General features: G+C 36.5%; 1 protein-coding gene across 4 annotated transcripts in view; it reads right to left on the reverse strand.

Moving 5' to 3' along the window:
* PDGFD (platelet derived growth factor D) overlaps nucleotides 1–24689 on the reverse strand; it is a 237040-nt gene that overhangs the window by 70843 nt on the left and 141508 nt on the right. For 2 of the 4 annotated variants that reach the window (XM_060103889.1, XM_060103887.1), the window contains exons 2-3: nucleotides 5303–5489; nucleotides 2023–2203 (exon numbers count right to left, since the gene is read on the reverse strand). In XM_060103889.1, coding sequence (XP_059959872.1) covers nucleotides 2023–2203; nucleotides 5303–5489 — 368 coding nt within the window. Of the gene's footprint in view, nucleotides 1–2022; nucleotides 2204–5302; nucleotides 5508–24689 lie in introns of all 4 variants that reach the window. The other 2 variants (XM_060103888.1, XM_060103886.1) reach the window with 1 other exon arrangement.

The raw sequence follows: 24689 nt of genomic DNA on the forward strand, positions 1-24689 counted from the left end.
TTATATACACTTGAAGGTTAAGCTCACTCTACCTCTTGGAATTCAGCCACCAAAGCACTTTGGCCCTAATTGATCATATTTAGTGCCAGAAGCCAATTAGGAGCGGAAAGAGAGCCTGGAGCTATTTTCAAGGAATGCAGACCAAGAGACTGTATAACAAAAAAGTTATGACAACCATCATTTCTAAAAACACAATTGAATGTACTGGTGGAGGTGAATAAGTAAGTGAGTGGAGTCATGCCTAACAGTTTACATCCATACTACAAAAGCTGTCCAATATTCCACTTAACATTGGCTAGGAAATGAGTGATGAGCCTGCACTGTAACCCAAAGCACCTCAAACAAAAATATTCATTCTTCCCTAAATCCACACCTGCACTGCCTTTTTCTACAAAAAGGAGTTATTTTGCCTTAAAGATATGGTATTAGTGTTAAGGTGTTTCTAACTGACTTATGGACAATTTAACTTAGTCATAACCAAAGCTTCACATAAAGTATACACATGAGCACTAACAGGCCTTGATATGTTAAGGGGAAAAAAGATTCTTCACTAAGCCATTCTGACACATCACCATTCCAACATGCTGAGCCTGCTTTGTCCATGAACAATTGAGAACAGATGCATCACTGAACACATTAAAAGCAAAGAAATGTAGAAACCAAAGGTTCACACTTCCACTTTAATGCTGAGCAGCACTGCGTGAGTGTGCAATAATGTATATCATGTTTGATGGATTATTTTCAAATTAAAACTGGAACCAGTATCACCACATGCTCTTTTTTCATTTATAGTATTCTGATGTAGAATTCACTTTGTGTTTAACCACTCATCATAACGCAAAAAAAAAAAAAAGAGAGAAAAGAAACCACATTAGATGAAAAAAACCAAGATTTTTCCTACTCTAAATTTAACTCATAAGCGGAAAAAAAAAAAACCCAAATTGACTCCATTTGTAGTACTGTGTTCTGTTTCAGCATCCACACTTTGAAAAGGGATAGCAATAAACTGAATGAGAGTTAAAGACGTTGCCAGGAGAGCAAAAGGCAATATGCTATGAACAACTGAAGGATTCAGGGATATTTAATGTATCCTAAACATAATGTATAGGAAAAATTATCCCAATATCCCCCTGAGCTTCATCTGTAACACCCAGTACTTCTGTCTTACTATCAATCTCAGTTATTATGGCTTCTAATTGTCATTTCCACCAGACTATCAGCTCCAGGAGGTTCAAGAACCCTGTCTTCTTGCTTGTCTTTGTATCTACTACACCTATCAGAATATTTGTCAATAAGAAGGAACTTTATATTGTTCTACTAATGAATGACTGAGTAAAGAAGACCCATGACCATGTGTGACCCAACAACTAGACTTAACTACAAGGTAGATTATGCCGCAATATGAGGTTGAAGATTTTCTAATAGTTAGAAGCATATAAAGTTGGAAATGGCTGCTGAGGTGTTTAAGTAGAGGTGAGACCACAAATAAGCATGGGTGTAGTAAACAAAAATCAAACCCTGGGTCCTGAATTATACCTTCCAATTTTTAAGATACTTGCTAACCCTGAGGCTCTATGTTGATAACATAGGCCCTCCCCAAATTTGAGTCATAATTTAAACTAAAATCATTGGGACTCTTCTGTGATTAGAATTACATGGACAATTTTTCAAACCAAGAGGTTCAATTCTCACTTACCTTCTATTTGGCTGTATATTTATTTTGCTCCAGTTGAATCAAAGGCAATATGGTATATGCTTTACCATAAACTATTTTACTTTTTCTATTCACTATGCTTTCTTTCAAAATACATGGGCCCAAGCATTGACTTAATAGAGCTAAAATGGCATTTCTCACTAAAGAAGCCTTTTAACATTTTGGCCACAAGGCAGGGACAAAGCATACCATAGACAATTAACACAGTTCATTCACTCTCACACCATTGAATTTAATCACAGAAAATGATCTCTGTACTTCATGCAACCAGTGTCTGCTTTTAATCATAGGGTGGTTAAGCTACTTACCACAACAGAATAATAAATCTTGAATCCAGGTTTAGCCACAAAGTAGTCATCAGACTTGAATGTTATTTTAATCTGGTTTGTCCTTGATGTTATCCTTGGAGGAACTTCCTTGTGTCCACACCATCGTCCTCTAATAACGGTGCTGGTTTCAGATATATCTTCAACTTCCACAAAATCATACCTAGTACCAATTTGACATAAACTTTGATTAAAGTAGAGTTTGAAATTCATACTTTCACTGAGACATTGAAACTAACATATGTGATTTCTCATGACCTATCATCTGAAATGAAAATTATAACCTACAGATATTTTAGAAGGAAAACTAGTTTTTGGATTAGGTTTCTCAAATTCAAACTTCAACAATCTATTCGGAGGAAACACCCTTACACACTTTTAGCCATAACTCTTCCTAAGTCGTCAAAAATCAAAATGGGCTACTTTCTGAGCATCTGCCTCATAAGGTTTTCCTGGAAAAACTAACAAGTATAAGCTATTGTCATATTTTAGGGGATGTAGCTCTAATTATATACCCAAATATTTACTATCTCAAGTTTTTAAACAAATTCCCACTTTGAATTAATTTACCATATCCAGTGTTTCCTTAAGAAAGGAAATGATCTATACCTATACAGCACATAAAATCAGCACTCTCATTGTAGAAAATAAATGGTAAAATAAAAAAGACTATTTTCTCTTTTTGGAAATTGTCTTTTGGAAGGATCATATCACAAACTATGACATTTATCATAATGGAAACACATGACTTTGAGGAGGGATGTGCACTAGTCAATATTGGAAATATCTGGGCTATGTGTGAATGAGGGTAAGACCATGGGTTCACCACTGACACCAGTCAGAGAAACACAGGATCCCAGGATTGAAGAAGACAGGAAAGACATTTTAGATATTCCACAGAGTTGTTTGATCCTCAAAAACCCTCCACAGCGTCTCACTTTTTCATCATATAATAGGACATCTTCAGTGACCAAGCTGACATCTTCTAGGGATCATTTATTCTATTTTCAGACACCCAAGATCTTAAAACATTCAGCTTGAGAGCTGAACTCTGTGCCTTTCAGTTCTGGGCATCAGTGTCTCACTCCTCCAATCTACCTCTCCTCAAATGACCTCATATTCTAAAGTCACAATGCAAACGAGCACTCAGGGTGAGCATTCAAGGTGAACAGTGGCAGAAGTCTCATATCCATTTTATATTTTCCTGTCACATTGCCAAAAGGAATCAGCATGAGAACCAACAGGTCTGAATATGAAAAAAATCGAATACAACTTTACTGGTCTTACCCACACACCTCAGAGCTCTTATTGGATCAGGCAGGGTGATCTAAGGAGGCGGCGAGCATAATAAAATGGTTACTAAATTTCATTGACAGTAATTTGTGAGGCCTTTATGTCCTTTGCCTCAGTTTCCTAATGAGTAAAATAAGAAGGTTTATGTAATTTTACCAGCTGAATATCTCTTGGGTGCTATGTAAATTAACTACTTAATATACGGTGTTGAAAAGTGAAAAGCACTAAGAAAGAATCACTATTCCAGCAATAAAATATTACAGTGTAAACATCAAGGAGGTTTGGAACAGATGGAAGGAAATCAATTGCATTTCATTTTATATGCAATATATGTGAATCATATTTATTGCACAAAGCAAGAATATACTTGAAACTTTGTTAATAATGCAAGAGGTCACTTTTGTTTTTTAAAAAACACAACATCAGCACAATTTTTACTCTGGGTCTGAAGTCAAAAGAGCACCATTTTGGTTCAGGGAGGGTCCTGAGGCAGGTCTCTGATCTGCCTCTTTCCCTGCTTCCTCTCCCCTTTACCTCTTACTTCTCTACCTCGCTCCATAAATTTTTAGGAGCAACTTGATTTGATGAAGGGTCTGGAAAAGAAACCATCCTAACTTCCTCTCCTAGTTTTAAGGTCAGGATGCCAAAAGGACTCAATCACTACCAGATCAAAATCCTGCTCTGCAGTGGAGACCAGTGTCTCTTCAATGATATCACCTTTAATAATCTTCTTTTTTTAAAGATATCTTTATTGGAGTATAATTGCTTTACAATGTTGTGTTAGTTTCTGCTGTACAACAAAGTGAATCAGCTATAAGTATACATATATCCCCATAATAGTAGCTTTTCATTTGTTTCCAAAGTCTTTTTTTTTTTTTTTTTGAGCACAGAGAATGAGTTCTCCCTTTCAAGGCTGAAAAGACACAAGGTCTCTTCAAGCTTATTCTCTTTGTAAATATTAACTGGCTCTTCCTGCATGCATTCATCTCTGCTTTCTGGCATACTTTACCCTCTATGGTCCTAGAAAGTAACAGTCACTGCTGTTACTCTTGAAAAAACAGCAACATAATAAAAGCTGTCAGCATAATAGACATGCAATAAAGGACAGCCAAATTGGAAGTACCCGATTTTGATTTTTATTATTCAAAGTAAAATAAACCTGCTGAAAGAATTTAGCAGTTTAGTAGTAGTTCATTGGCAATGCAGAACAAGTTCGTGCAGTAAAGTACAGAAAGGAAAAAGAAAATCCTCTGCATCTTACACATGCTAATTAAGTGAATAAGATGCTGTGAGCTGACAATTCAGAGAACAACAGCCAGGGCTTTCTCTGATAAACATGCTAAGAAGGGAGAAGATTATCAGGTGCAGCTTTCATCTTCTGCTGACCCAGAAACTACAGGAAGAAACAGACCTCTGAGGAGCACACTGATCCTGGGAGGTGGCCTTCTCTTCCTTCTTACACATATCTGAGGCCTTAAAATTACGATTTCAGGTAAGGACCTGACAGGGTCCTTGCCATCATCATCTCCCAGTGCTGGGTCAGTTCCTGGAGCCCAGCAGATGGAATACACTCCTTAAGCCCTGGCAGGCTTGCACCAGAGCCGTGTGACATGGCGCAGGTGACCCAGGATATTGGATGCATCTACCTGCTCCCAAAGTTTGTTCTAGACCTGGCCAAGATAGGGTCCCCTAGATTCCCCCCTTCTCTGGGAGTCACACAGCCTGGCTCTGACAATTGCAGGAGTGAGTTTCTGTGAGTATGCCAGGCTACCAGGCTTTCTGCAGAGGCAGTCTGTGCTCCAATTTATTTTGTCCATTAGGACTGACATAAAGGCTTTTTGAAAAAGAAGTCGAGTATCTCAGATAGGTCCGGAGGGCCCCAAAGAGAAGTCTGATGTGATGTTTTAAATCTGTCTTTTTTTTTCTACTTTGAAATTTTACCCTAAAATGGATTTTATTTCCCACTTACCTACAGATATCATTTTCCGCTTCCTCTAATCCAAACTGATTGTCAAAGGCTAGCTGTATCCTTGTTTTCTCCTGGGAATGGAGCCGCCAGGTTAGAAGCAGGTTCCTGGGGTAGCTGTTTGGGAAGCGGGGACTCTGCACATGGCCGTGTCCTGTCACCTGGATGGTTTCATCTCTTCGGTACAAGTCTGTGAGGTGATTGCTCTCTGTTAGTAGTCACAACTTGTAGAAATTAGTATGTTGCTCCAATTACAGGAAAGCAAAAAAAGAACAGTTTAAAACACATCACATTTCAAAGCACTTCTTGATTTTGTTTAAAAACATAAGGCCAAATGGCAGCCTTGTGGTTAAACAAACAACATCCATATTTTTTCTATTATCCTCTACCTCCCCAAATTCTTCATAAATCTAGGCTTGATGCCTAATATTTGGTACTTTGGGAGCTCTCTCAACATCATTTTTGACAAGCAAAATTAATGATTATCTCAGAACTCAGGCTCATTTCAATCGGAATTAAAATTGAACAAATATTTCAAATAGTTCATCCTTCCTCTTTTCCATGTAATACAGCTGACCCTTGAGCAACACGGGTTTGAACTGTGTGGGTCCGTGGTTTTTTTTTCAATAAATACATATATGTACTGTAAATGTATTTTCTCTTCCTTATGATTTTCTTAACATTTTCTTTTTTCTAGTTCACTTTATTGTAGAATACAGTATATAATATATATAACATACAAAATATGTGTTAATCAACTGTTTATTTAACAATAAGGCTTCCTGTCAACAGTAAACTATTAGTAGTTAAGTTTTGGGAAAGTCAAAAGTTATATGTGGATGTTTGACTGTGTGGGGTATTGGCACCCCTAAACCTCACTTTGTTCAAGGGTCAACTGTACAAACAAACATTTTTTTTCATTGACAATGTAACAGTAAATCTTCAATGATTAGTCCAGGATATACTCAATAAATATTGTTGAATGAATGAACAACTGAGTGAAAAACAAATTAAAAGAATCTAATGATGTTTAATGACCATTTATTTTATAATCAAATGACATTTTCCAGTTGTTTCTCCATCATAAAAATCATAATTTTTTGGCCTTCGTTTTTGGTGACTTAAAATAGTTCCAATTCTAATTCTATTTTCCATATGTTGTATAATAAAGAACTTGTCTGATCTTTGTCCTGGGTTCCTAAAAGGGAACTTCTAAACCCTTAAAATTTCCCAAGTGATGCAAGTGTCTTCGTTATTCATGGTAGGCCCCTGGGGCCATACCTGATTTTATGCTAATGAGGTGATTCTCTGTGGGCCCTTAAATAGCTTCAGGATGGGAACTGGCTATAACAGAAAGACCAATCATGTGGCTTTGAGCTCTGATATCAGCCTGACTTCCCAACCTCCCTGGAGGTAAGAGGCCTTGGAGACCTAGCCTGTTGCCACCAATTCAATCAGTCATGTCAACAGAATGAAACCCTTGTAAAAACTCTTGTCACTGAGTCTTGGGTAAGCTTCCTGGTCCGTGATACACACTGATGTGCTAGGAGGGTGACATGTCCTGAGGACATGAAGCTTCATGATTCGGACCTTCCCAGTCCTCACCCTACAAGTGTCTTTATTTGGCTGGTCCTGATATTTACTCTTTATAGTAAAACTGTAATTGTAACTATAGTGCTTTCTTGAGTTCTATAAGTTGTCCTAGCAAATTATTAAACTTAAGGGGCTTATAGGCAACCCTGAATTTATAGCCAGTTGGTAAAGAGTATGGGTAACCTGGGTACCTCACAATTTTCAATGGGTGACTGAAGTACAGTCTTGTAGGGACTAGGCTCTTAAGCTATGAAATCTGACCTAACTCCAGGTAGTTTGCTTCAGAATTGCACCGTACAGTGGACCCATTTTTCCTATCTCCCAATGTCCAGAATTCTTTGCACTTGAGATTTTGGCTTTTTAGACTCCTCTGTAAGCAGAACTCCAGCCACAGTCTATTTATGTCCTCCTGCAGAGAGTTTACTCCAAAGCCTATAATTCAATGAGCTTAGTCAGGGAGGCCTAAATTGCTGGTGGAAACCACTGAAAGGTTGGGTTGTGGAGGGTGGTTGTTAAAGCTTCCAAAATAAGAGGAGAGTGAACAAGGAATCAGAATGTGAAATGCAAAAGCTTCTCTCCCTTTTACAAATGTTCTGGTATGTATGAGAATTTCAACTCTTTTTTTTTCTTTTTTTGGCTAATTCAGTGTTTAATGTGTTGTGCTTGCCCAGCTAGCCTTTGTGTGGGAGACAGTCTTAGGAAGAGCAAAGGTGGCTGGAGGAGCTGATGTCCCCACTCCCTGCATCTGGACTAGGAGATCAGAGCACTGGCTCTGCAGTCATGTCACGGTGCTCTGGTCCCAGAGCTAATGCTCTTAACTTCTGTGTAAGAGAAGGTATTTTTCCTTCTTAGTCTGAAATTTGCTAGAGGCAATTTGAGATTCTTTGCTATCTGTCATCCACTTTGACTTCTGAATCACATTGTTTATATATAATTTATAACTTCATGCCAAATTCAGGGCTATTCTTAGCAGAAGAGTTGTAATGAATTATAGATACAGAGAGCAACCTATCAGGTTAAACCTGAGATAGTTACCAAGTGTTATATACAAAGTCACATTCCTGAATGAAGGCATTTACTTTGGTGTTCCAATAGTAACTGACATTTATGGAGCAATAACTGTGTGCCAGGCATTCCAATAAGTTGTTTAAATTATTTCATTTAATCTTCACAACAACTCTATGCAAATAGTAATATCCCCACTTTACAAAGGAGGAGGCTCAGAGAGTTTAAGAAACTTATGACCTCAGGGCACAAAGCAGGTGGTGAAATCAATATCTGACCCTAGACAGTCTATCTTCAGCACACACACTCTTGACCAGAACACTGTACTAGTTGTTAAACTTTAAAAATATGAAATATGTCATTTTTCATAGCGAGGGAATAATTTTGATTTATGTTTATATGGCAAGAATATAAGTTCTTATTTTATATTTTAATACAGAAGGAGGTTCACATCCTCATAACTTTGAGTTATGCATTGGATGTTTTTTAAAAAGCAAATTAAAATGAAAGGAAAAAAGCCAAAATGTTTTGTCTATTCTGTCCCTAAACCTTTAAGCAATCTCAGCTCGCCCAACCAAGTATCCCGGGAGCTCATGAAATCACTGCAGGCACTATTACTTACTCTGGGATTCATCTAGAACAACTGTTGTTCTCAAAGTGTGGTCCCCAGACCAGCATCATCACCTGGGAGCTTGTTAGAAATGTAAATTATCAAGGCCCCATCCCAGACTTATTGAAGCAGAAATGCTGGAGGTGGAGCTCAGCACTAATGTTTTAATAAGCCTTCCAGGTGATTCTGATGCTCCCAAAAGTATGAGAACCACTGACCACCTCATACCTTCTACTCTTTTGCTTCTTATTCTTGATTCCCCTGGCTCCTTCACTACCTTGCTTTGACTCCATACCTCACATCTGATTTTTCTTCTTACCTCCCTCACTGATGATCTATCTTGGATTCACTTTGCTGTCTTTGACCTTGAAATCTTCTCTGGGGCATCATTTTTGATACACAGTGACCTAGGGTAAGAGCTACGTACCTTAGTGTCTTTGACCCCTTATCTAACTTTCCCTATTTCATGGAATAGTCATTCCTGGTCCTAATAGATGCATTTGGTAATCATCGTCACAAATTATGTGTAAGGGGAAACGAAATCACAAATAATGGTAGTACTTTTATTTCTTCTTCTCAGATAATAATATTATCTATGACAACATAAGATCCAAAGGGTAAATGCTGAGTTATTAGAAGTAAGGGTTAAAGTATTTCATCAATGATTCCATAGGAACAAATAATGATATCTCTGCAGCCTGTGCCACCTCACACAAATTCAGTGGAACAGTACAGAAATACTCATTTGTCCCACTGTCTCCATAAGACATCCAGGAGCCAGCAGCATGACTGGTAGTCACAAACCCAATGTACCGCAGCTAAAAGCCAAAAGCAAAGAATGGTCATCGTGTCAGGAAATGCCTAACTTGCAAAGGGATTTATTATAACATTTCATTTGTAAAATGGCTGTTTCATGATCATACCATACATCATAGGAACAATGTTTGCCCAGAATGTAGGCTGAGTGTTATATAAACCAAACAGTACCACTTCTGCTGCTAAACAACCACAATATGACCACTTAATTTTTGTGGGGTGCAATATAGTTTACAAGCATCCAATTTTGTAAGTCTATCATACATATAAGTTTACAAAAAGTAAATATCATTGCAGTAATTATCATTGCCTTCATTCTGCTTTTTTCTTTTAAATTTAATTTTTTTATATTACTTTAACAGGTAATGAAACCAACACACAGAAGTTAAAGTGATTTGCTGTAAGTCAAAAGAATGGAAGGGTGGTACATGGAAGAGTGGAGTCTTGAATTTAGCTCCATCATGTTCTAGTTCTGGTGACTTTCCCCACTACAACAAAGAGCAGCATCAGACACACCATATCATCTTTCTGGCTTCTGTTTCCTAAGCTAATAGTTTAGGGGGCTGGGCTAACATGACACTTAAGATTTTTTTCAGGTCTAAATGACATGACAACTCAACAATTTTCTTTCAAGAAGACAGAACTGCCAGTGGTTTGACTGTGACTAACAGACATGAGTGAGGCAATAATGAGACAAGGGAACCTGAAATCCAAAATCTTCAGCAGGCTAAACAGACACTTTTCCCATCTAACAATGGTAGTATATATAGTTGTATGCTGTCATTGCTGTCATCTAAAATAAGAGTACAAATGGATATTTCTTTTTTTTTAATTTTGTTTTCTTTTTTAAAAATTTATGTATTTTTTGGCTGCATTGGGTCTTCGCTGCTGCGTGCAGGCTTTCTCTAGTTGCGGCGAACAGGGGCTCTCTTCGTTGTGGTGCACGAGTTTCTCATTGCAGTGGCTTCTCTTGTTGTGGAGCACTGGCTCTAGGCACGTGGGCTTCAGTAGTTGTGGCACGTGGGCTCAGTAGTTGTGGCTCACGGGCTCTAGAGCACAGGCTCAGTAGCTGCGGCACAAGGGCTTGATTGCTCCGTGGCATGTGGGATCTTCCTGGGCCAGGGCTCAAACCCATATCCCCTGCATTTGAAGGCAGATTCTTAACCACTGTGCCACCAGGGAAGTCCCACAAATGGATATTTCAACACTTTGTTCAAACATATATATGAAAAACTTTCTTATCAACTAGAAAAGTGCCCCTGACGTGTAACTGGCCACTTAGCCTATCAACTTGTGAACACATTGTGGAGGAATGTAAATAAATCCCTTAGTGTAGACACAACGTATTCTATGTTTTGCTTTTTTAAAATTTAAGTAGAGGCTTTTCTCTGAGGCTGGTTAAGTATAAGGATTTAAAAAAAGATACTAAAAGATGCTTTATAATTTCTTTGAAAGTTTCATAGGAAAGTAAAAAATATATATATGCAGAATATTACATGTCTTGAGGGAAAGGAGTATGTCTTCTTTACCAACGTAACCCTGGAGCCTTACAAGTCTGGGCATATGGAGACTTTCAAAACATATCTGTTAAATACATACGTAGATGAATGGTTACTGCAAATAATGCATATGCAGAGCTCTTAAACACTGAAAGGCATTTTGAGGTAAGATAACAAACAAAAGGCAGTTTTATCAGAAATAAAGTTGAAAACTACCCAAATATTTTATTTCTAAGAAATTTAATTTTGATGTAGCTGGTGTGCCTGACATTTGTGGGGACACATCTAGCATGAACATTAAAGGACTATTTTGGAAAGAGTTCCATTGAAATGATCCTGCTTGCCATCTGGATCAGACATCAATTATAAAACAACTGCCTCTTTTTCTGCGCTATTTCCATCAAAACCTATACTACCAGGCTCACCAGAGTCAATCCACACCACCCTTTAAAAAGCTGTGACCAAGAAAGAAGAGAAGAACAATGCTGGACTAAAGCAGGAGAGTTTGTTGCTATAGCTGGGATCTACTCTCAGATCTATCCAGCAATATATGAAATCAGGTGACTGACTAGATCTCCCCCAGGGTCTCATCCTATGCAACCGTCTAATTTAGAAAAGCAAGCTCAGAAAGACTAATCAAGAGTCAGGCCTGTGACTGCCTAATGCACTATTATTATTATTATTAAACTACCTCTAATAATCTTTGCACTCTCCCTCAACTAATGACATCTTATACAAAAGTGTCCTAGAACAAAAATAGTACCTTCATTGGCGAGACATCACGCAGTGTATTGTTGAAGAGGGAAAAAGAAACAAGGGAGAGATGGAGAACATAAAGGAGAGTAGGGCAGGAGTCCCTAACTTTAAAATGAATAAGTCAATTTGTAGCACAGACCCTAAAATACACAATTAGGATTAAACTGAATTTAATTAGATCATTTTTCATAAATTATCTCCTAACTTAAAAAGCACAGGGCTGGAGTCTCACCCTGTGAACTGCTAAAGGTGAAAATTAGACTTTGTTAACAATGCTAGTTTAAAAATCAGCATAAAAGCATTTTCAACATTGTTTTCCTCAGTGTTTCCTGAGGACTGAAGTTTGCAATCAATGAACTAAATTCCTCCTGGGACTGCCAGCGGGCCAATCTTCATTAAGGAATTTTTGGTTAACAACTGGCCCGTGGTCTGGCAAGAACCAATCTTCCAAAAGCCTATAAAAGCTTTCTAAAAACAACCATTCCCTGTGCTCACTCTGCTTTTAAGCAACTCAAGAGCAAAGCTGATTAAACGTCAGACATTTATTTAGAATTCTCTAGCAGAGATTTTTCTAAGAACTCAGTAGTAATACAAAACCTTTCTGTTTATAAAGGTTTGAGGAGGAAGGAGTTGGTTGTTTGCCAGTTACATATCTTTTTATTTTTAATTATAATTCCCTTTTGCACAAACCAAAGTGTTAATGTTTTATAAACAAACTTCCTCAGAGTAACAATTTTCAGATGATAGTTTTGGAGAGTAATCAATTGGTAAATCCCTGAGCTCAAAATTATTCTTCTTTAAAAATCTGAGTCCATCAAAAAAGAAAAAAAGAGTATCGTAAAGTCCTTTTGAACATTTTCCAGTAACAGTCACCAGGAGTGTAGTAATGCCCTAAGTACTACATTGATATTTATTATTCCTCACCTCACTAGATCTTTTAAGGAACAAGGATTTGTCTTGTTATTGTACAACAATGAGCAATTATACTGTTTCCTTCAAGACCACTTGTATTTTATAGGTAGATTATAGAAGTGATTATAAAATTACATTAAAATGGAAATAATTTTTGGTCTAAGGTTGTAGAAAATTAAAATCAGTGAAAATAAAGATTACCCTAAAATAACTATGCTGTATTTTATCACATCAAGATAATACAAATTAATTAATTCTCTGATAATTCTCTTCTACTGTAGTCTCTTTGTGTTGTGATGTTGTTTACATGTAAAGGACGTGAAAAAAATGAAACAATAACATTTGGAACTGTGGCAGATGGGGAAGGGCAATGTTGAACGGCATGACAGAGAATATTATAGATTAGGCTGCTGAAAAGCGAGATCTTTTCAATCATACCAACTTAACACACCCAGAAAACAAGACAACCCTAATGACAAAAATATCTGCTTTTCCCACTGCCAACATAGCTCAGAGATATAGGAAGGTAACAGGCAAAACAGAAAGAAAATTCATTCTCAGAAAGCAGTAGATTTAGTATTTTTTCTAGAAAACACTTAATATAGGAAAACCAACATTCTTAGAAACACTGTCAAGGAAAGCTACTTAAAGTATGAACTTTCATTATTCTCAAAGAGTGAGAATTCTCTGAAATTATTTTACAGGGTAAGTTTCTGGAAGATGTAATCAGTCCAACAAAGCTGACATGGAATTGAACAGTGTGAAACAGAAGCTGACCCTGAAATACCCTAATGTTTAAAAACTTGATTCATGTGGCAAAGACAAAACATTTTGTTAATCACATCTGACTAAAGGGCTCATCAATTCCTAAGAGAAAACTAACTGGGAGTTAATATAAGAATCACATGGTTTATTATTTGTGGTGTATATACACACACACACATACATACATACATACAAATTTATATTTATTATTAAAATATAAATAAACATATTATTTAACATGTATATTAGTTATACCTCATATATACATATAAACAAATTATGTATATCTATAATTGTACTTAAATGTTTATTAACCTATATGGCTTTAGTGCTATTTATAGATTCAGTCATTTTTCATTACCAGATTTCACTGAATTCCAGAACATTTTTTTCACATATTAATATTTCAAAATGGAGAAATACCCTATGATTACTATTGAAAGTGACTGTCCAGCTGTTAGAAAGTAGAGCAAATTGGGACACAGCTGTCACAGCAATTGTGTGTGCAAATCTAGCAATGCTCAGGAGACAACTGTTCATCTAATTTCAACCTCAGATATTTTCACTAGTAGCACTATATGTAGAGATTAATTATAGCTTATATTTGGATATCTTATTGTCATTTAAAATGCCTTTATAAAAGTTGCACTATGATGCAGCACTAAAATAAAAAATAGTTTTTGTGCATATAAATGAGTAAGAAAAAAGGTGATAAATATAAATACAATAAAAAATGGAGGAATGGTATCTCAACCTCATTTTCTTGTAAAGAAATAATCAAGTGCTTTATAGGACCAAAGCTAAGATGCACACAAGTAAGTAAAGTTGAATTTTGATTTGTCATTGAGATTCAAGGAAACAAATTCCCTTCCCACCTCAGACAGAAAAAATAAAGGCAGTAGAAATGACTACATATCTCAGAATAGATCAAAGAATTGTCAAAGCTATTAGATATTAATGCAAACAATTCATGTACTGTGATGGTGATAAACATCTATATGTCAAAAGCCAATGACTTTCAAGATAGTTGTTTAATATATAACTCACTTCAATCAAAAATGATACAACAATTAATTAAACAGAAAATGCATATGAATGCCCAGTATTCTTCAATGTTCTTTAAAATTCTTTTGGGCCCTAAAAGTGCTAAGCTAAGCACATCAAGCTCTCTCTCTCTCTCTCTCTCTCTCTCTCTCTCTCTCACACACACACACACACACACACAGAGGTTACAAAAAAGGTGATGTTACCTTGAAACTATGTGTCAATACTGAAGGCCAAGTAATTTGAAGACTTTTGAGACAATTCAAAAAGCCTTGTACTTGGATTTTCACTGAGATAATAAAAAGCAGCCTTTTACTTTAATGGCTAAATTCATGCTATTATTTTTTTTTAAAAAAGAGTTTTGTGTACATTCCATGTGGATCTCTTTTCCCCACAAAAGCTATTAGTAAATCAGTGTTGTGTTTTACAATGGACAGCATTTTAGAATGAGATGAGACTTTTTGTTTCCTCATCAAATCTCATGCTATCAAGTCTCTTCAATATTGTTACCTGGTCTGGTGAGCCTCCTCCATGGATTCTTCGCCTGAACTATGCACAGTCATAGAGTAGTATTAGTCATGAGAGGTGAAATCATGCTGGCATAAGTCTCAGTGGTTTTAATAATACAATTTTATTTCCTACTCACACTGTATGTCCAATTTGGATTGATGGGGCTCTGCCTCTTGTTTTCTCACTCTGGGACCTGAGCTAATGAGGCATCGTTATTGTAAAATTAACAGTCATGGCAGAGGGAAATCAGAAGATGAAGAATTGCCCATCAGTTTTAAAAATACTTCTGTTTACGTTTCACTGGCCAAAGCTAATCACATGGCCAGAACTTTAATTCTAGCAGAGTGGGTAACTGGAAGAAAGGGAGAACTGGAAACTGATGAACAGTGTTGGTGGCCACTGCAGTGGTTTACTTGCTTCCCACATACTGAAGTGATGGCTTGACTCATCTTGTTTTCCAACTGGCAGCGTGATCTATCCATACACTAAATAGCACCTCATTGTTATTTTACTATAAAACATTTCAATGATGGTGGGAAACATGGTCTGGAGAGAAAAATAAGGGCAGAAGATTCATGGATGAAGACTTTATGACTACAGGGGCAGAAAAATTGTGCTGAGGTGCCAGAAAAGATATTTGAGTAAGTGTTCTTGATTTTCTTTAAAACTTGTCTTGTTAGAGATGGCAAATAGTTTACCCAGTAGGTAAACTCAAAGGTAATGGCTTCCTGCAGTACTATCTTAAAAAGGGTTCTGAACTTGTTTCTATATTAAATGGGGAAAAATGGAAATGATTAACAATGTCTAGTATAGGCCAAGAGACATAGAGACAGAATGGCATCCCTTGCTTATATCAATGATTTTAACACTGAATCATATTCTATGTCTCTTTGTTACTTTGTATTTAGCTTTCTCTTGCTTGTTCAACAAGATTATAAATTTCTGGATAGTATTATTATTCACAGTGGGTATCTGATAAATACTTGTTGAATGAATATTTGCTTGGAAGTAACATAGGAAAATTGCGTAGTTTACGTGTTTGGGAGCAAAGAAATCTCTGGGCAAATTACAGTTATGTAGCAAATCATTTACATATTCTTCAGAATACTGATGAATGTGAGGTTACAATAATATTCTTCACAAAAGCTAGTATTTACTAAATATGTCCCAGGCATTACAATAGTGCTTAATGTTTATTAGCCTGTTTAAAAGTCAAGGGAACCTTATACATTAGTCCTCATTATTACCACTTACTCCAAAACAGAAAGTCACTTGCTTATATGTAGCAGAGGTAAATTTTATTTTATTCTTTATTTATGACATCATGACTTATTTTAATTGCATCACCTACTCTAAGTAGTAGACAGTCAGATTTCTGTAACCAGTAAAGCGGATCAAGAGGGGAGAACTGAACAAATGAGGTTAATATTCAGTGGATCTTCTTCTCCTTCTCATTTCAATACTTTATACATCCACTTATTCTGGTGCTGGTCACCACCATAGGCAAGCTTCTCTCTGGTGCTAGCACCATACACAGTTCCTAATATTTAGCAGATAACTTAAGTGTTTGCCACAGGACTAAATAAATGAATAAATAAATTGTATGAGCTGATAGATGATACTTCAGAGGAGAACATTTCCCATCTCAAATAAGATTACCCTTCTTACTCTCTATAACCATAACTGTAAAGCAAAAATTTAACAACAAGGGGTAGGGGGAATGAATAAAATACCTGGGGGAGATTAAGAGGTACAAACTTACAGTTACAAAGTAAATGCATCATGGAGCAGAAATGTAGAGCATGGAATATAATCAATAATATTGTAATGACTTTGTATGGTGACTTGACAGACAGTACAAAATGATAATGGTGATCACTTCGTAATGTACAGGAATATCAGATCACTATGTTGTGCGCCAGGAACTAAGTGTTGTAGGTCAATTATACTTCAATTAAAAAAATAATAGTAAATAACTATGTTTAACAAGATATAATCATATGTTTGGAAATATATATACTGTACATTAGCGGTCCCCAACATTTTTGGCACCAGGGACCGGTTTCAGAGAAGACAGTTTTTTCAACGGACGGGGGGTTGGGTGGTGGTTCAGACGGTAATGCGAGGGATGGGGAGCAATTCGTGGGGGCAGATGAAGCTTTGCTCGCCTGCTGCTCCCCTCCTTCTGTGTGGCCCAGTTCCTAACAGCCGGAGGCCCGGATAGAGGTCCGCAGCCTGGGACTTGGGGACCCCTGCTGTATATAATGGAGTCAGCCTGTCAAATTAGGAACTTATAAATATTTTAATACATATTATCCTTTAGAGATTATTAAAAATGCTTGCAAAATCTGTGAAGGTGGTCCAGAGGTACAAACTTCCAGTTATAAAATAAGTAAATCCTGAGGATGTAATGTACAGCATGGTGACTATAATTAATAATACTTGTATATTTGAAAGTTGCTAAGAGAGTAGGTATTAAAAGTTCTCCTCACAAGAAAAAAATGTTGTAACTATGTGTGGTGATGGATGTTAACGAGACATGGTGGTGGCCATTTTGCAATAGATACAAATATTGAATCAATATGTTGTAGACCTGAAACTAATATAATGCTATACATCGATTATTTCTCAATAAAAAAATGCTTGCAATATACCCTTGGCTTACAAAACATATGTCAATATAAGTCAAGCTTGCTTTCTGGTTGGACCACTCCTGTGGTAATCTAATTTTTCTTTTCTTTTTCGGATGAGATAGAAGAAAAGGTGTGGGCTTTAATAAAGGACAAACCATACTAGCATTTAATGAATATTGAGAATGATGGAATTGTGTTTATATAAATTGCTAAAAAGGAATCTATCTGTGAACCCAAATAGGCATCTTCAGGGTCCTACTCCAGTTTATGCTAGAAAACTAGAAGACTATATGGGAAAAAATAACTAGTGATATACCAGCATCTCTCTGGCTTCCCTGGGAACCCACATATTAATAATAATTGGAAAATCTCTCACATGTCTAGCAGAAAAGAAATCTGACGTTATTTTCTGGGACAAGACCCAAAGTGGTCCTCCACTCTACAAGCACTGACTGAGATCTTAAAGAATGCCTGATGGGAATCAGGAGCTGCATTTAGACAGTGGAACCCTAAGTATGATGTTTTCACACTAAGATGATTCCACTAGGCAGAACGGGCAATATATAGGTTCTTCTGTTACTACTGTTTTTGCAAAGGAAGAGAAAAGATAGAACAACGTTCTTCTCCCATCAACTTAAGTCCTTCTTGCCAGTCTGTCTGTTGCTCTGGACTGTTATTTTATTCATAAATTATGAATAACTGCTTTTAAATCTTACTAGATTTTATTCTGAAACACACTCAATGTGTGTTTCACAATGCTAACTTTTAAATTGAGCTAGAGTTACTAATCTTCTGTGATATTGCTACAGATACCATGCTATTAGAATCCAGCGACTGAAACAAGGTTCTATTTTCTTCTTAGATTGGCAGGATACTGCTTGAAAAAGAAATGCAGATTTTGTTTATTCTCCAGGGGTCTCAGGTGTGAACAAAGCTACATTTTAAGTTAGAAAATACCAATTTCAGAGGCAGGAAGAACTACGGGTCATCTCTTTCAGTATTTCAAGATAAAAAAGAAAGGTAAAAACAGCATTGCCTTTGCATCTGGAATATTTTTTTAAAAAGCATTTTAAAGCACCTGTGCATGTAGGAAAATTATCTATTTAACATTTTCCTTAAATAAAATAGTAAATTCGAAAGCATGACTTTCTAACATCTCTACATTAGACCTAGGGATATATTTAAAATAAAATAGGGGCTTAGGAAGTGCAAAAACTGAATAAATTAAAAAGTACCAGAGTATTAGTATTCATTAAACCATTAGGATGGCGTGTTTCACAAAATTGTGATATCATGTGAGAATTTTGCATGGCTGTCCAATTTGGCTATTTCTATTTTCACTTTTGGTTTAAAAAAGGGACTCAAAGACAATCCTTTCATGCATATAAAGAGCTTGCATGGAAAATACACTGAATACCAACTGGTTTTTACTATCCATGTCATGTTTGTGCTACAGAGTCCAAAGCCTCCATAGAAACACATTCTCTCTCAATCTATCAACTTTTGAAGATTAGTAAGCTCTGAAGAAATATTTGCTGAATGAATCCTTCTGAGACTGCACACAGGGAGAGGTCTTTTACTTTATTTGCACAGCACCATGTGTTTAATCAATCCACTGATCTTATTATAGGCTAATTTAGGCTGCAATTAACAGATGAACAAACTGAAAAATGATTTAATAAAATGTGTCATGTCACATAGGCAATGTAGAGTTAGAACATATTCAGGGTTGGTTAATTCAAGGCTTTGCAACATAGTCATGGGCTTCTACTTTTCTCTCCTGCCATCCTTGGTGTGTTGGCTGTTCTCCTTAAAATGTTCTCTTCCAGCTCTCTCCTCCTCACAGGGTAGGATTCAGAGGCCAAAGAAAGGGCTTTTCCCCACATGCATCTCTTTTTAAGAAATCAGAAATCTTTCTGGAACCCCCATGCCCATCCCAAGCAGGCACTCCCTCTGTCTCACTGGGCATGTTTGCAAGTCTACTCCAGTCCCGGTAAGGGGAATGGAGTTACCATGACTGGCTCATACTCATACAACATACTCCCTGGGTTGGGGGCAGCTGAGCCTCCCCTCAAGCCCATGTCCACCCATCATGGTTCTGTAAGAAAAAAGAGGCAGGAAAGCAGTTGGAGTGGCCACTAATGGCAGTGATTTAAGAACTAGCATGTTTGTCTGTGTTTTTATCAAGGAATAAAAGGCAACTTGAAAAACACATTCAACCAATACTTCATGAGTGCATGCTACATCATCGTGGGCAGGGCACCATAACCACTGTTGGAATGAAAAAATTAATATGACACAGTTCCTGCTTTGAAAACTGTGTTTATAATCTGTTTACTGGAAGAGACATTAGTAGAAAAATCTTTCCTTCCTCACTGGGTATGGAATGCCACTCAAGAGATATTGGTCGTATTAAAGTGAATTCTGTAAGGAAATCTGTGACTTTTTTAGCCCTCAGAAATCTCTCTTGCCTTAAAACAATCTGTTAACATTCCTTGGGTGTTTTTCCTGTCTGTTTTATTATTCATTATATAGAAACAAGTACTAAGGACATCAGATAGGTAGTAAGATTGACTTCTATCCACCGGAAGCTGAGTCTCGGTCCACGTAGTCAAACGTTAGCCCTCATCTCCTGCTTTCTCCAGTTCAAGTTTCCAGTCTAGCATTCAATATAGCCTTCATCATTGTCCTGTCCAATGCCTCACACCCTCCATTATAAAATATATAGTTCTTAAAATTAGGAATTTTCATAAACCCCAAATGCTTAAATACAAAAGTATTCTATAAACAGTAACTGAAGTTTGGAAGTTTTGATTTTTTCTCTCACCTACAGGATTTTTTGTGGATGCCTGACATATGTCTTACAAAGACTTATTCAGCTGACATTGCGTACATCTTTATCTTATTATGTATTTCAGGATACTAACTTTTGTGAAGAAGAGCTGAAGTCTTACATAGCTACACCCATGAGAGCCTTACAGAAAGTAAGTGCACAATATTTAATTGTTATGGGTGTTATAGACAGGATCCCTGGCATCTTCTGATGGGCCATTTTGTACAGGTGCATCTGTCATTTATACCTGTAGAAAGATTTGAAAACTAGTACAGTGACAATTGCTATTCTCACTAGTAATTATGGAACAGAGAGATTTTTAAATTAAAAAAAAAAATAAACAGGGTACCTCATGATGATATGATAAGTGGGAAAGGGGGTAGGGAATCAGAATTTCTTGGGTCAGGCATTGTGACACAAAACTTAGCATGCACTGCTTTATTGCCTTTGCCTAAAATACTCATTCGTTTCCTGTCCTCCATTTCCCAGAACGAAAGCTTCTGGAAAATAACGACTGGGTCTTGTTCATTGTTACATCAGGACATAATGGGAGCCAATAGGAGGCTTTCAATAAATATTTTTTGAATGAATGAAATTCAGAGTATTCTTAAAGCAAGATATTTCTGTGCATTTACATATGAGGAAGCAGTATAGGAGAAGTCAAGCAATCAATCCATTCGTTGACTGAGTAGGTTTCATTTGCAGTTTTGAAACCAGAATTCACAATCCCTGCAGTCAAACTTATGACATGTATTCCTGCTAGACTGCTTTTGTAAACTAAGATGTCTTTTTGGGGTCTGGCCAATGCATGTGAGACCCGTTTCTTTGTGAATAGCAATCCAGGAGGTGTCCAGGTGGCCCCCAGTCCTCAGGGGTGAACTACATTCAGCCATGTTTATAACCCACCATTGGGCCCCTGGCCCTTGAACATTCTGCCTGCTATGGTATGTCCTTTTCTGCCTCCCTTTCATGCCCCAGTGAATAAATTAATCCTTGAGTCTCAAATGCGTAACACAGTGCCTGGCACAAGATGAGGCTGAGTAATATCTAGAAATAAATTATTCAATGATAATAAGGGAAAAATTCTTCCTTACAGTAAACCAATTCTACCACATTATGACTTATATCCATTTAACCATAAATTATTAACAATATTGGTTTAGTCTTTATTATCCTGTGCAAAGTACAATAGTAGATATTATAGGGCATAAACACAAAAGACATAAATCCTAACAAAGCAAGATATATAGATAGAAAATCAAACACATTTAATCCTGAATGTCAACTCCAAAAAATTATGAGATTTTTCCTGGAGTAGTGCATTGAGAAGACTGCAGACATGTTCTAGGGGAAAGACTACCATATATAATTATTAGCACCTACCCTGAGTGTGGAAGGGGGATAAATGGTCATACACACATATTATATTTGCCACCTCTATTGTAAAAGGGCTAAGGTGAATAAGCTTTCTTAAAAATAAGTATGTTTGAATGGACTGTTCTGTACTGCTTTCTACCTGTGTGTCTTTGGGAAGATCACCTAATCTCAGTGACAGTTTCTTCATCTGCAAAACAGTGAGGACATTAACTTGTCCACAGGACTCCAAGGACCAAAAACAAACAAATAAATAAGCAAAAAAGACACGTGGAAATGCTTTATAAAATCTAAAGCAGAAATTAGAGGTGTCGTTTAGCTAAACAGGCACACAGAAAAATAACACAAAGGAGTAAATAACGAATTCTACGCAGCAAACATTTTAGGAGTTCGGAGGATGGTGAGGCTTAGCCCAATTTATTGTTTCAAACAGAAGAAGTAACATATTTAATAGAATGTAGAGATGGAGATATACACTTAATATTTTAAATTTGGCCCTCCTTGACACAATTTCTAGAAATGTTAGGCCCCAGAGCTATTTCCTTAATTTTTTTCTAATAAATCTGAGATAACTGTGGCTGTTGACATAATACTGAAAATATAAACCCCATTAAGTATGACCTGATTTTATCCATTTAATCTCCCAAAGACATTACAAATAATTTATTGATAGCTCCTAAATGAAAATAAAAACTGGAAAAATGTTTCAGTCTAATAAGAATGAGATAATAGACATGACAAAGCACATAAATATTAATAATAGCAGTAAGTATTTTATTGTATCACAGCTGTATTTTAGTACTTACCTTGTACAATGTCAGGGAACACAACAAATGTTTCTAGACTATGTTGAAAAAGGCAATGGAAAACATATTTTTCTATTTAGATCTAGGAAAATGACTATATTTTAAGAGTACTGAGCTTAGGATATGGTCATATTTTATACTCCCTTTTTCTTATGCCTTTACATAACTGCCAGGTTTCACATCTAGCCTAATATTATATTATTCCCTGCATGCATCAGTACTACTAATGGAATAGTTTCAAAAAGATAGGACCATTAATGCCAATATAAAGTTATTGATCTCATTATGTTTTAACTTCAGTTCTGGAGATTGTGTATGATCTATGAACTTACTAGACAAGTTCTAGGGCAATGCTATTCAAAGTGCTTGTCTGCTGTGTGATGAAGAGCCTGCTGGGTTGAAAATCAACATACTGCTTCCTTTGTCAAAAATTTCTTGCTATAAAAAACAATTTTAGCAAACTAACCAATACATTCAGGGTCATAGTTAATTTACATTTGGTACAAATTCCTTATCTTATTGTGGACTAAGAACAAAGGGTTCATGGGAATGGCAACGGGTCCACACATCACATTTGGGCTGCACTGGTCTAGGGAAAACTATAAATGGATTGATTCTCTGAAGTCTGACCTACAGAATCACTAGCCTAATTAGGTGGAATATTCTAAAGCTTCCTCATACAGCATTGTTTTGAGAGAGAAAAGGGCCCTGGGGCCAATTCTTAAGTGTATACTATGATAGACTTCATTACTGTTACAGTTATTCATCCTTCCATAGTTTCCTCATTTTTTGCCATGTGACTTTCCTGTAGTCCCTCTAGAGTCAACCACTTCATTTTCCTCCCCCATTGATACTGCACTTGGGAATATGACTTGATTGAGACAGGAGAATTCATATCTAGCCTAATATTATATTAGGCTATAATATATATAGTACTGGTGTGTCAGTTCTGAGCCTAGGCCTTAGGAGTCATCCTGTGTTTCTATTCAACCATCCTCTGCTTCTGCTATTTCCATAAGCAGCACATGTACTGGTTAACCTATTAGGCTAACAAGGATGAGAGACACACGGAGCAGATGTGGATCCAACCTGAACGTAGGAGGTAACACCATACAAGCCTAGTCTGTGTATGTCAAACTCCATCTGACCCCAGATACATGAGTGAGAATAAATAAGTTTTGTTTTTGGCCACTGAGCTTTGGGATGGTTGTTACACAGCTAATTCTGCAAATAACTACTTAATTTATATACAAAAGGAAACTTTTAAGAGTCAAGGTGGAGGGGGGTTGCTGAGATGAATAGTGTTGGAAAGGGTACACTCACACCCTGGCTACAGGCATGGTAGAAAAGGTATTAATAACTATGTTTATAAGTAGCACATTCAGCAGATGTTGAAAATTCCTGATTTCACAAGTTCGGAGTATCCCCATCAGGGCTCTTATACAAGGAAGGACCAGTCTTCCTTATTTTCTTCCCAAGTTAATGTTGCAAGGAACAAAAACAGAATGTAATACCCAGAGACCAGAAATCTGTTAATGAAAGAAGAATGTTTTGAACTGAGATATAAAAGACTTTAACCATTTACTAGAGAAGAGGAATTTTAATCTAATAATAGACATATATAAAGTTATAGTCTTCAGTTTGCTTTCTTAAAATAGTCATGCTAAAGTAGCAGATTCAACTGATTTCCTACTATTCTTTGTATTTTCCTTTCAAGTTCTAACTTAATGGATCCCATGTCCAAAATTCATAGTTGGACTCAACAGCTCAGAGAGACAACCGCATTAATTTACATAGCTTCTGTGAGTAGACTGGACAAACAGGATTGCTTATAGAAAATGCTTTCAAAAATATTATTTAGAGTGTAACATATACTTTCTGTAGCACTAAGAATGGACTTTACCCCTCCAATTCCCTAGGTCAGTTTCCAAAATACTTGGTTCCAACCACACCATGAGGAAAGAAAAATATGACCTTAAGATTATAAAAAAATGAAACAATATTTTATCTTGGTTTCTGTTTTTACAGTGAAGCCACAACTTAGTGTATATATCGGAACCTTAACAAATATTAATTAAATTTAGGTCTGTATACACACACTAAACTTACAGGCCATTTTTGCTGTTGTTAAAGTTTCCTGTATACTATTCGATACTATTTGGGTAATAACTATATAAAAATGTAAAACCTGTTTTTATTTCTTCAAAGGTTTATTTGTTTGTGCTCCCAGTTAG

The sequence above is a fragment of the Mesoplodon densirostris genome, chromosome 7, assembly GCF_025265405.1.
Source record: "Mesoplodon densirostris isolate mMesDen1 chromosome 7, mMesDen1 primary haplotype, whole genome shotgun sequence".
Lineage (NCBI taxonomy): Eukaryota > Metazoa > Chordata > Mammalia > Artiodactyla > Ziphiidae > Mesoplodon > Mesoplodon densirostris.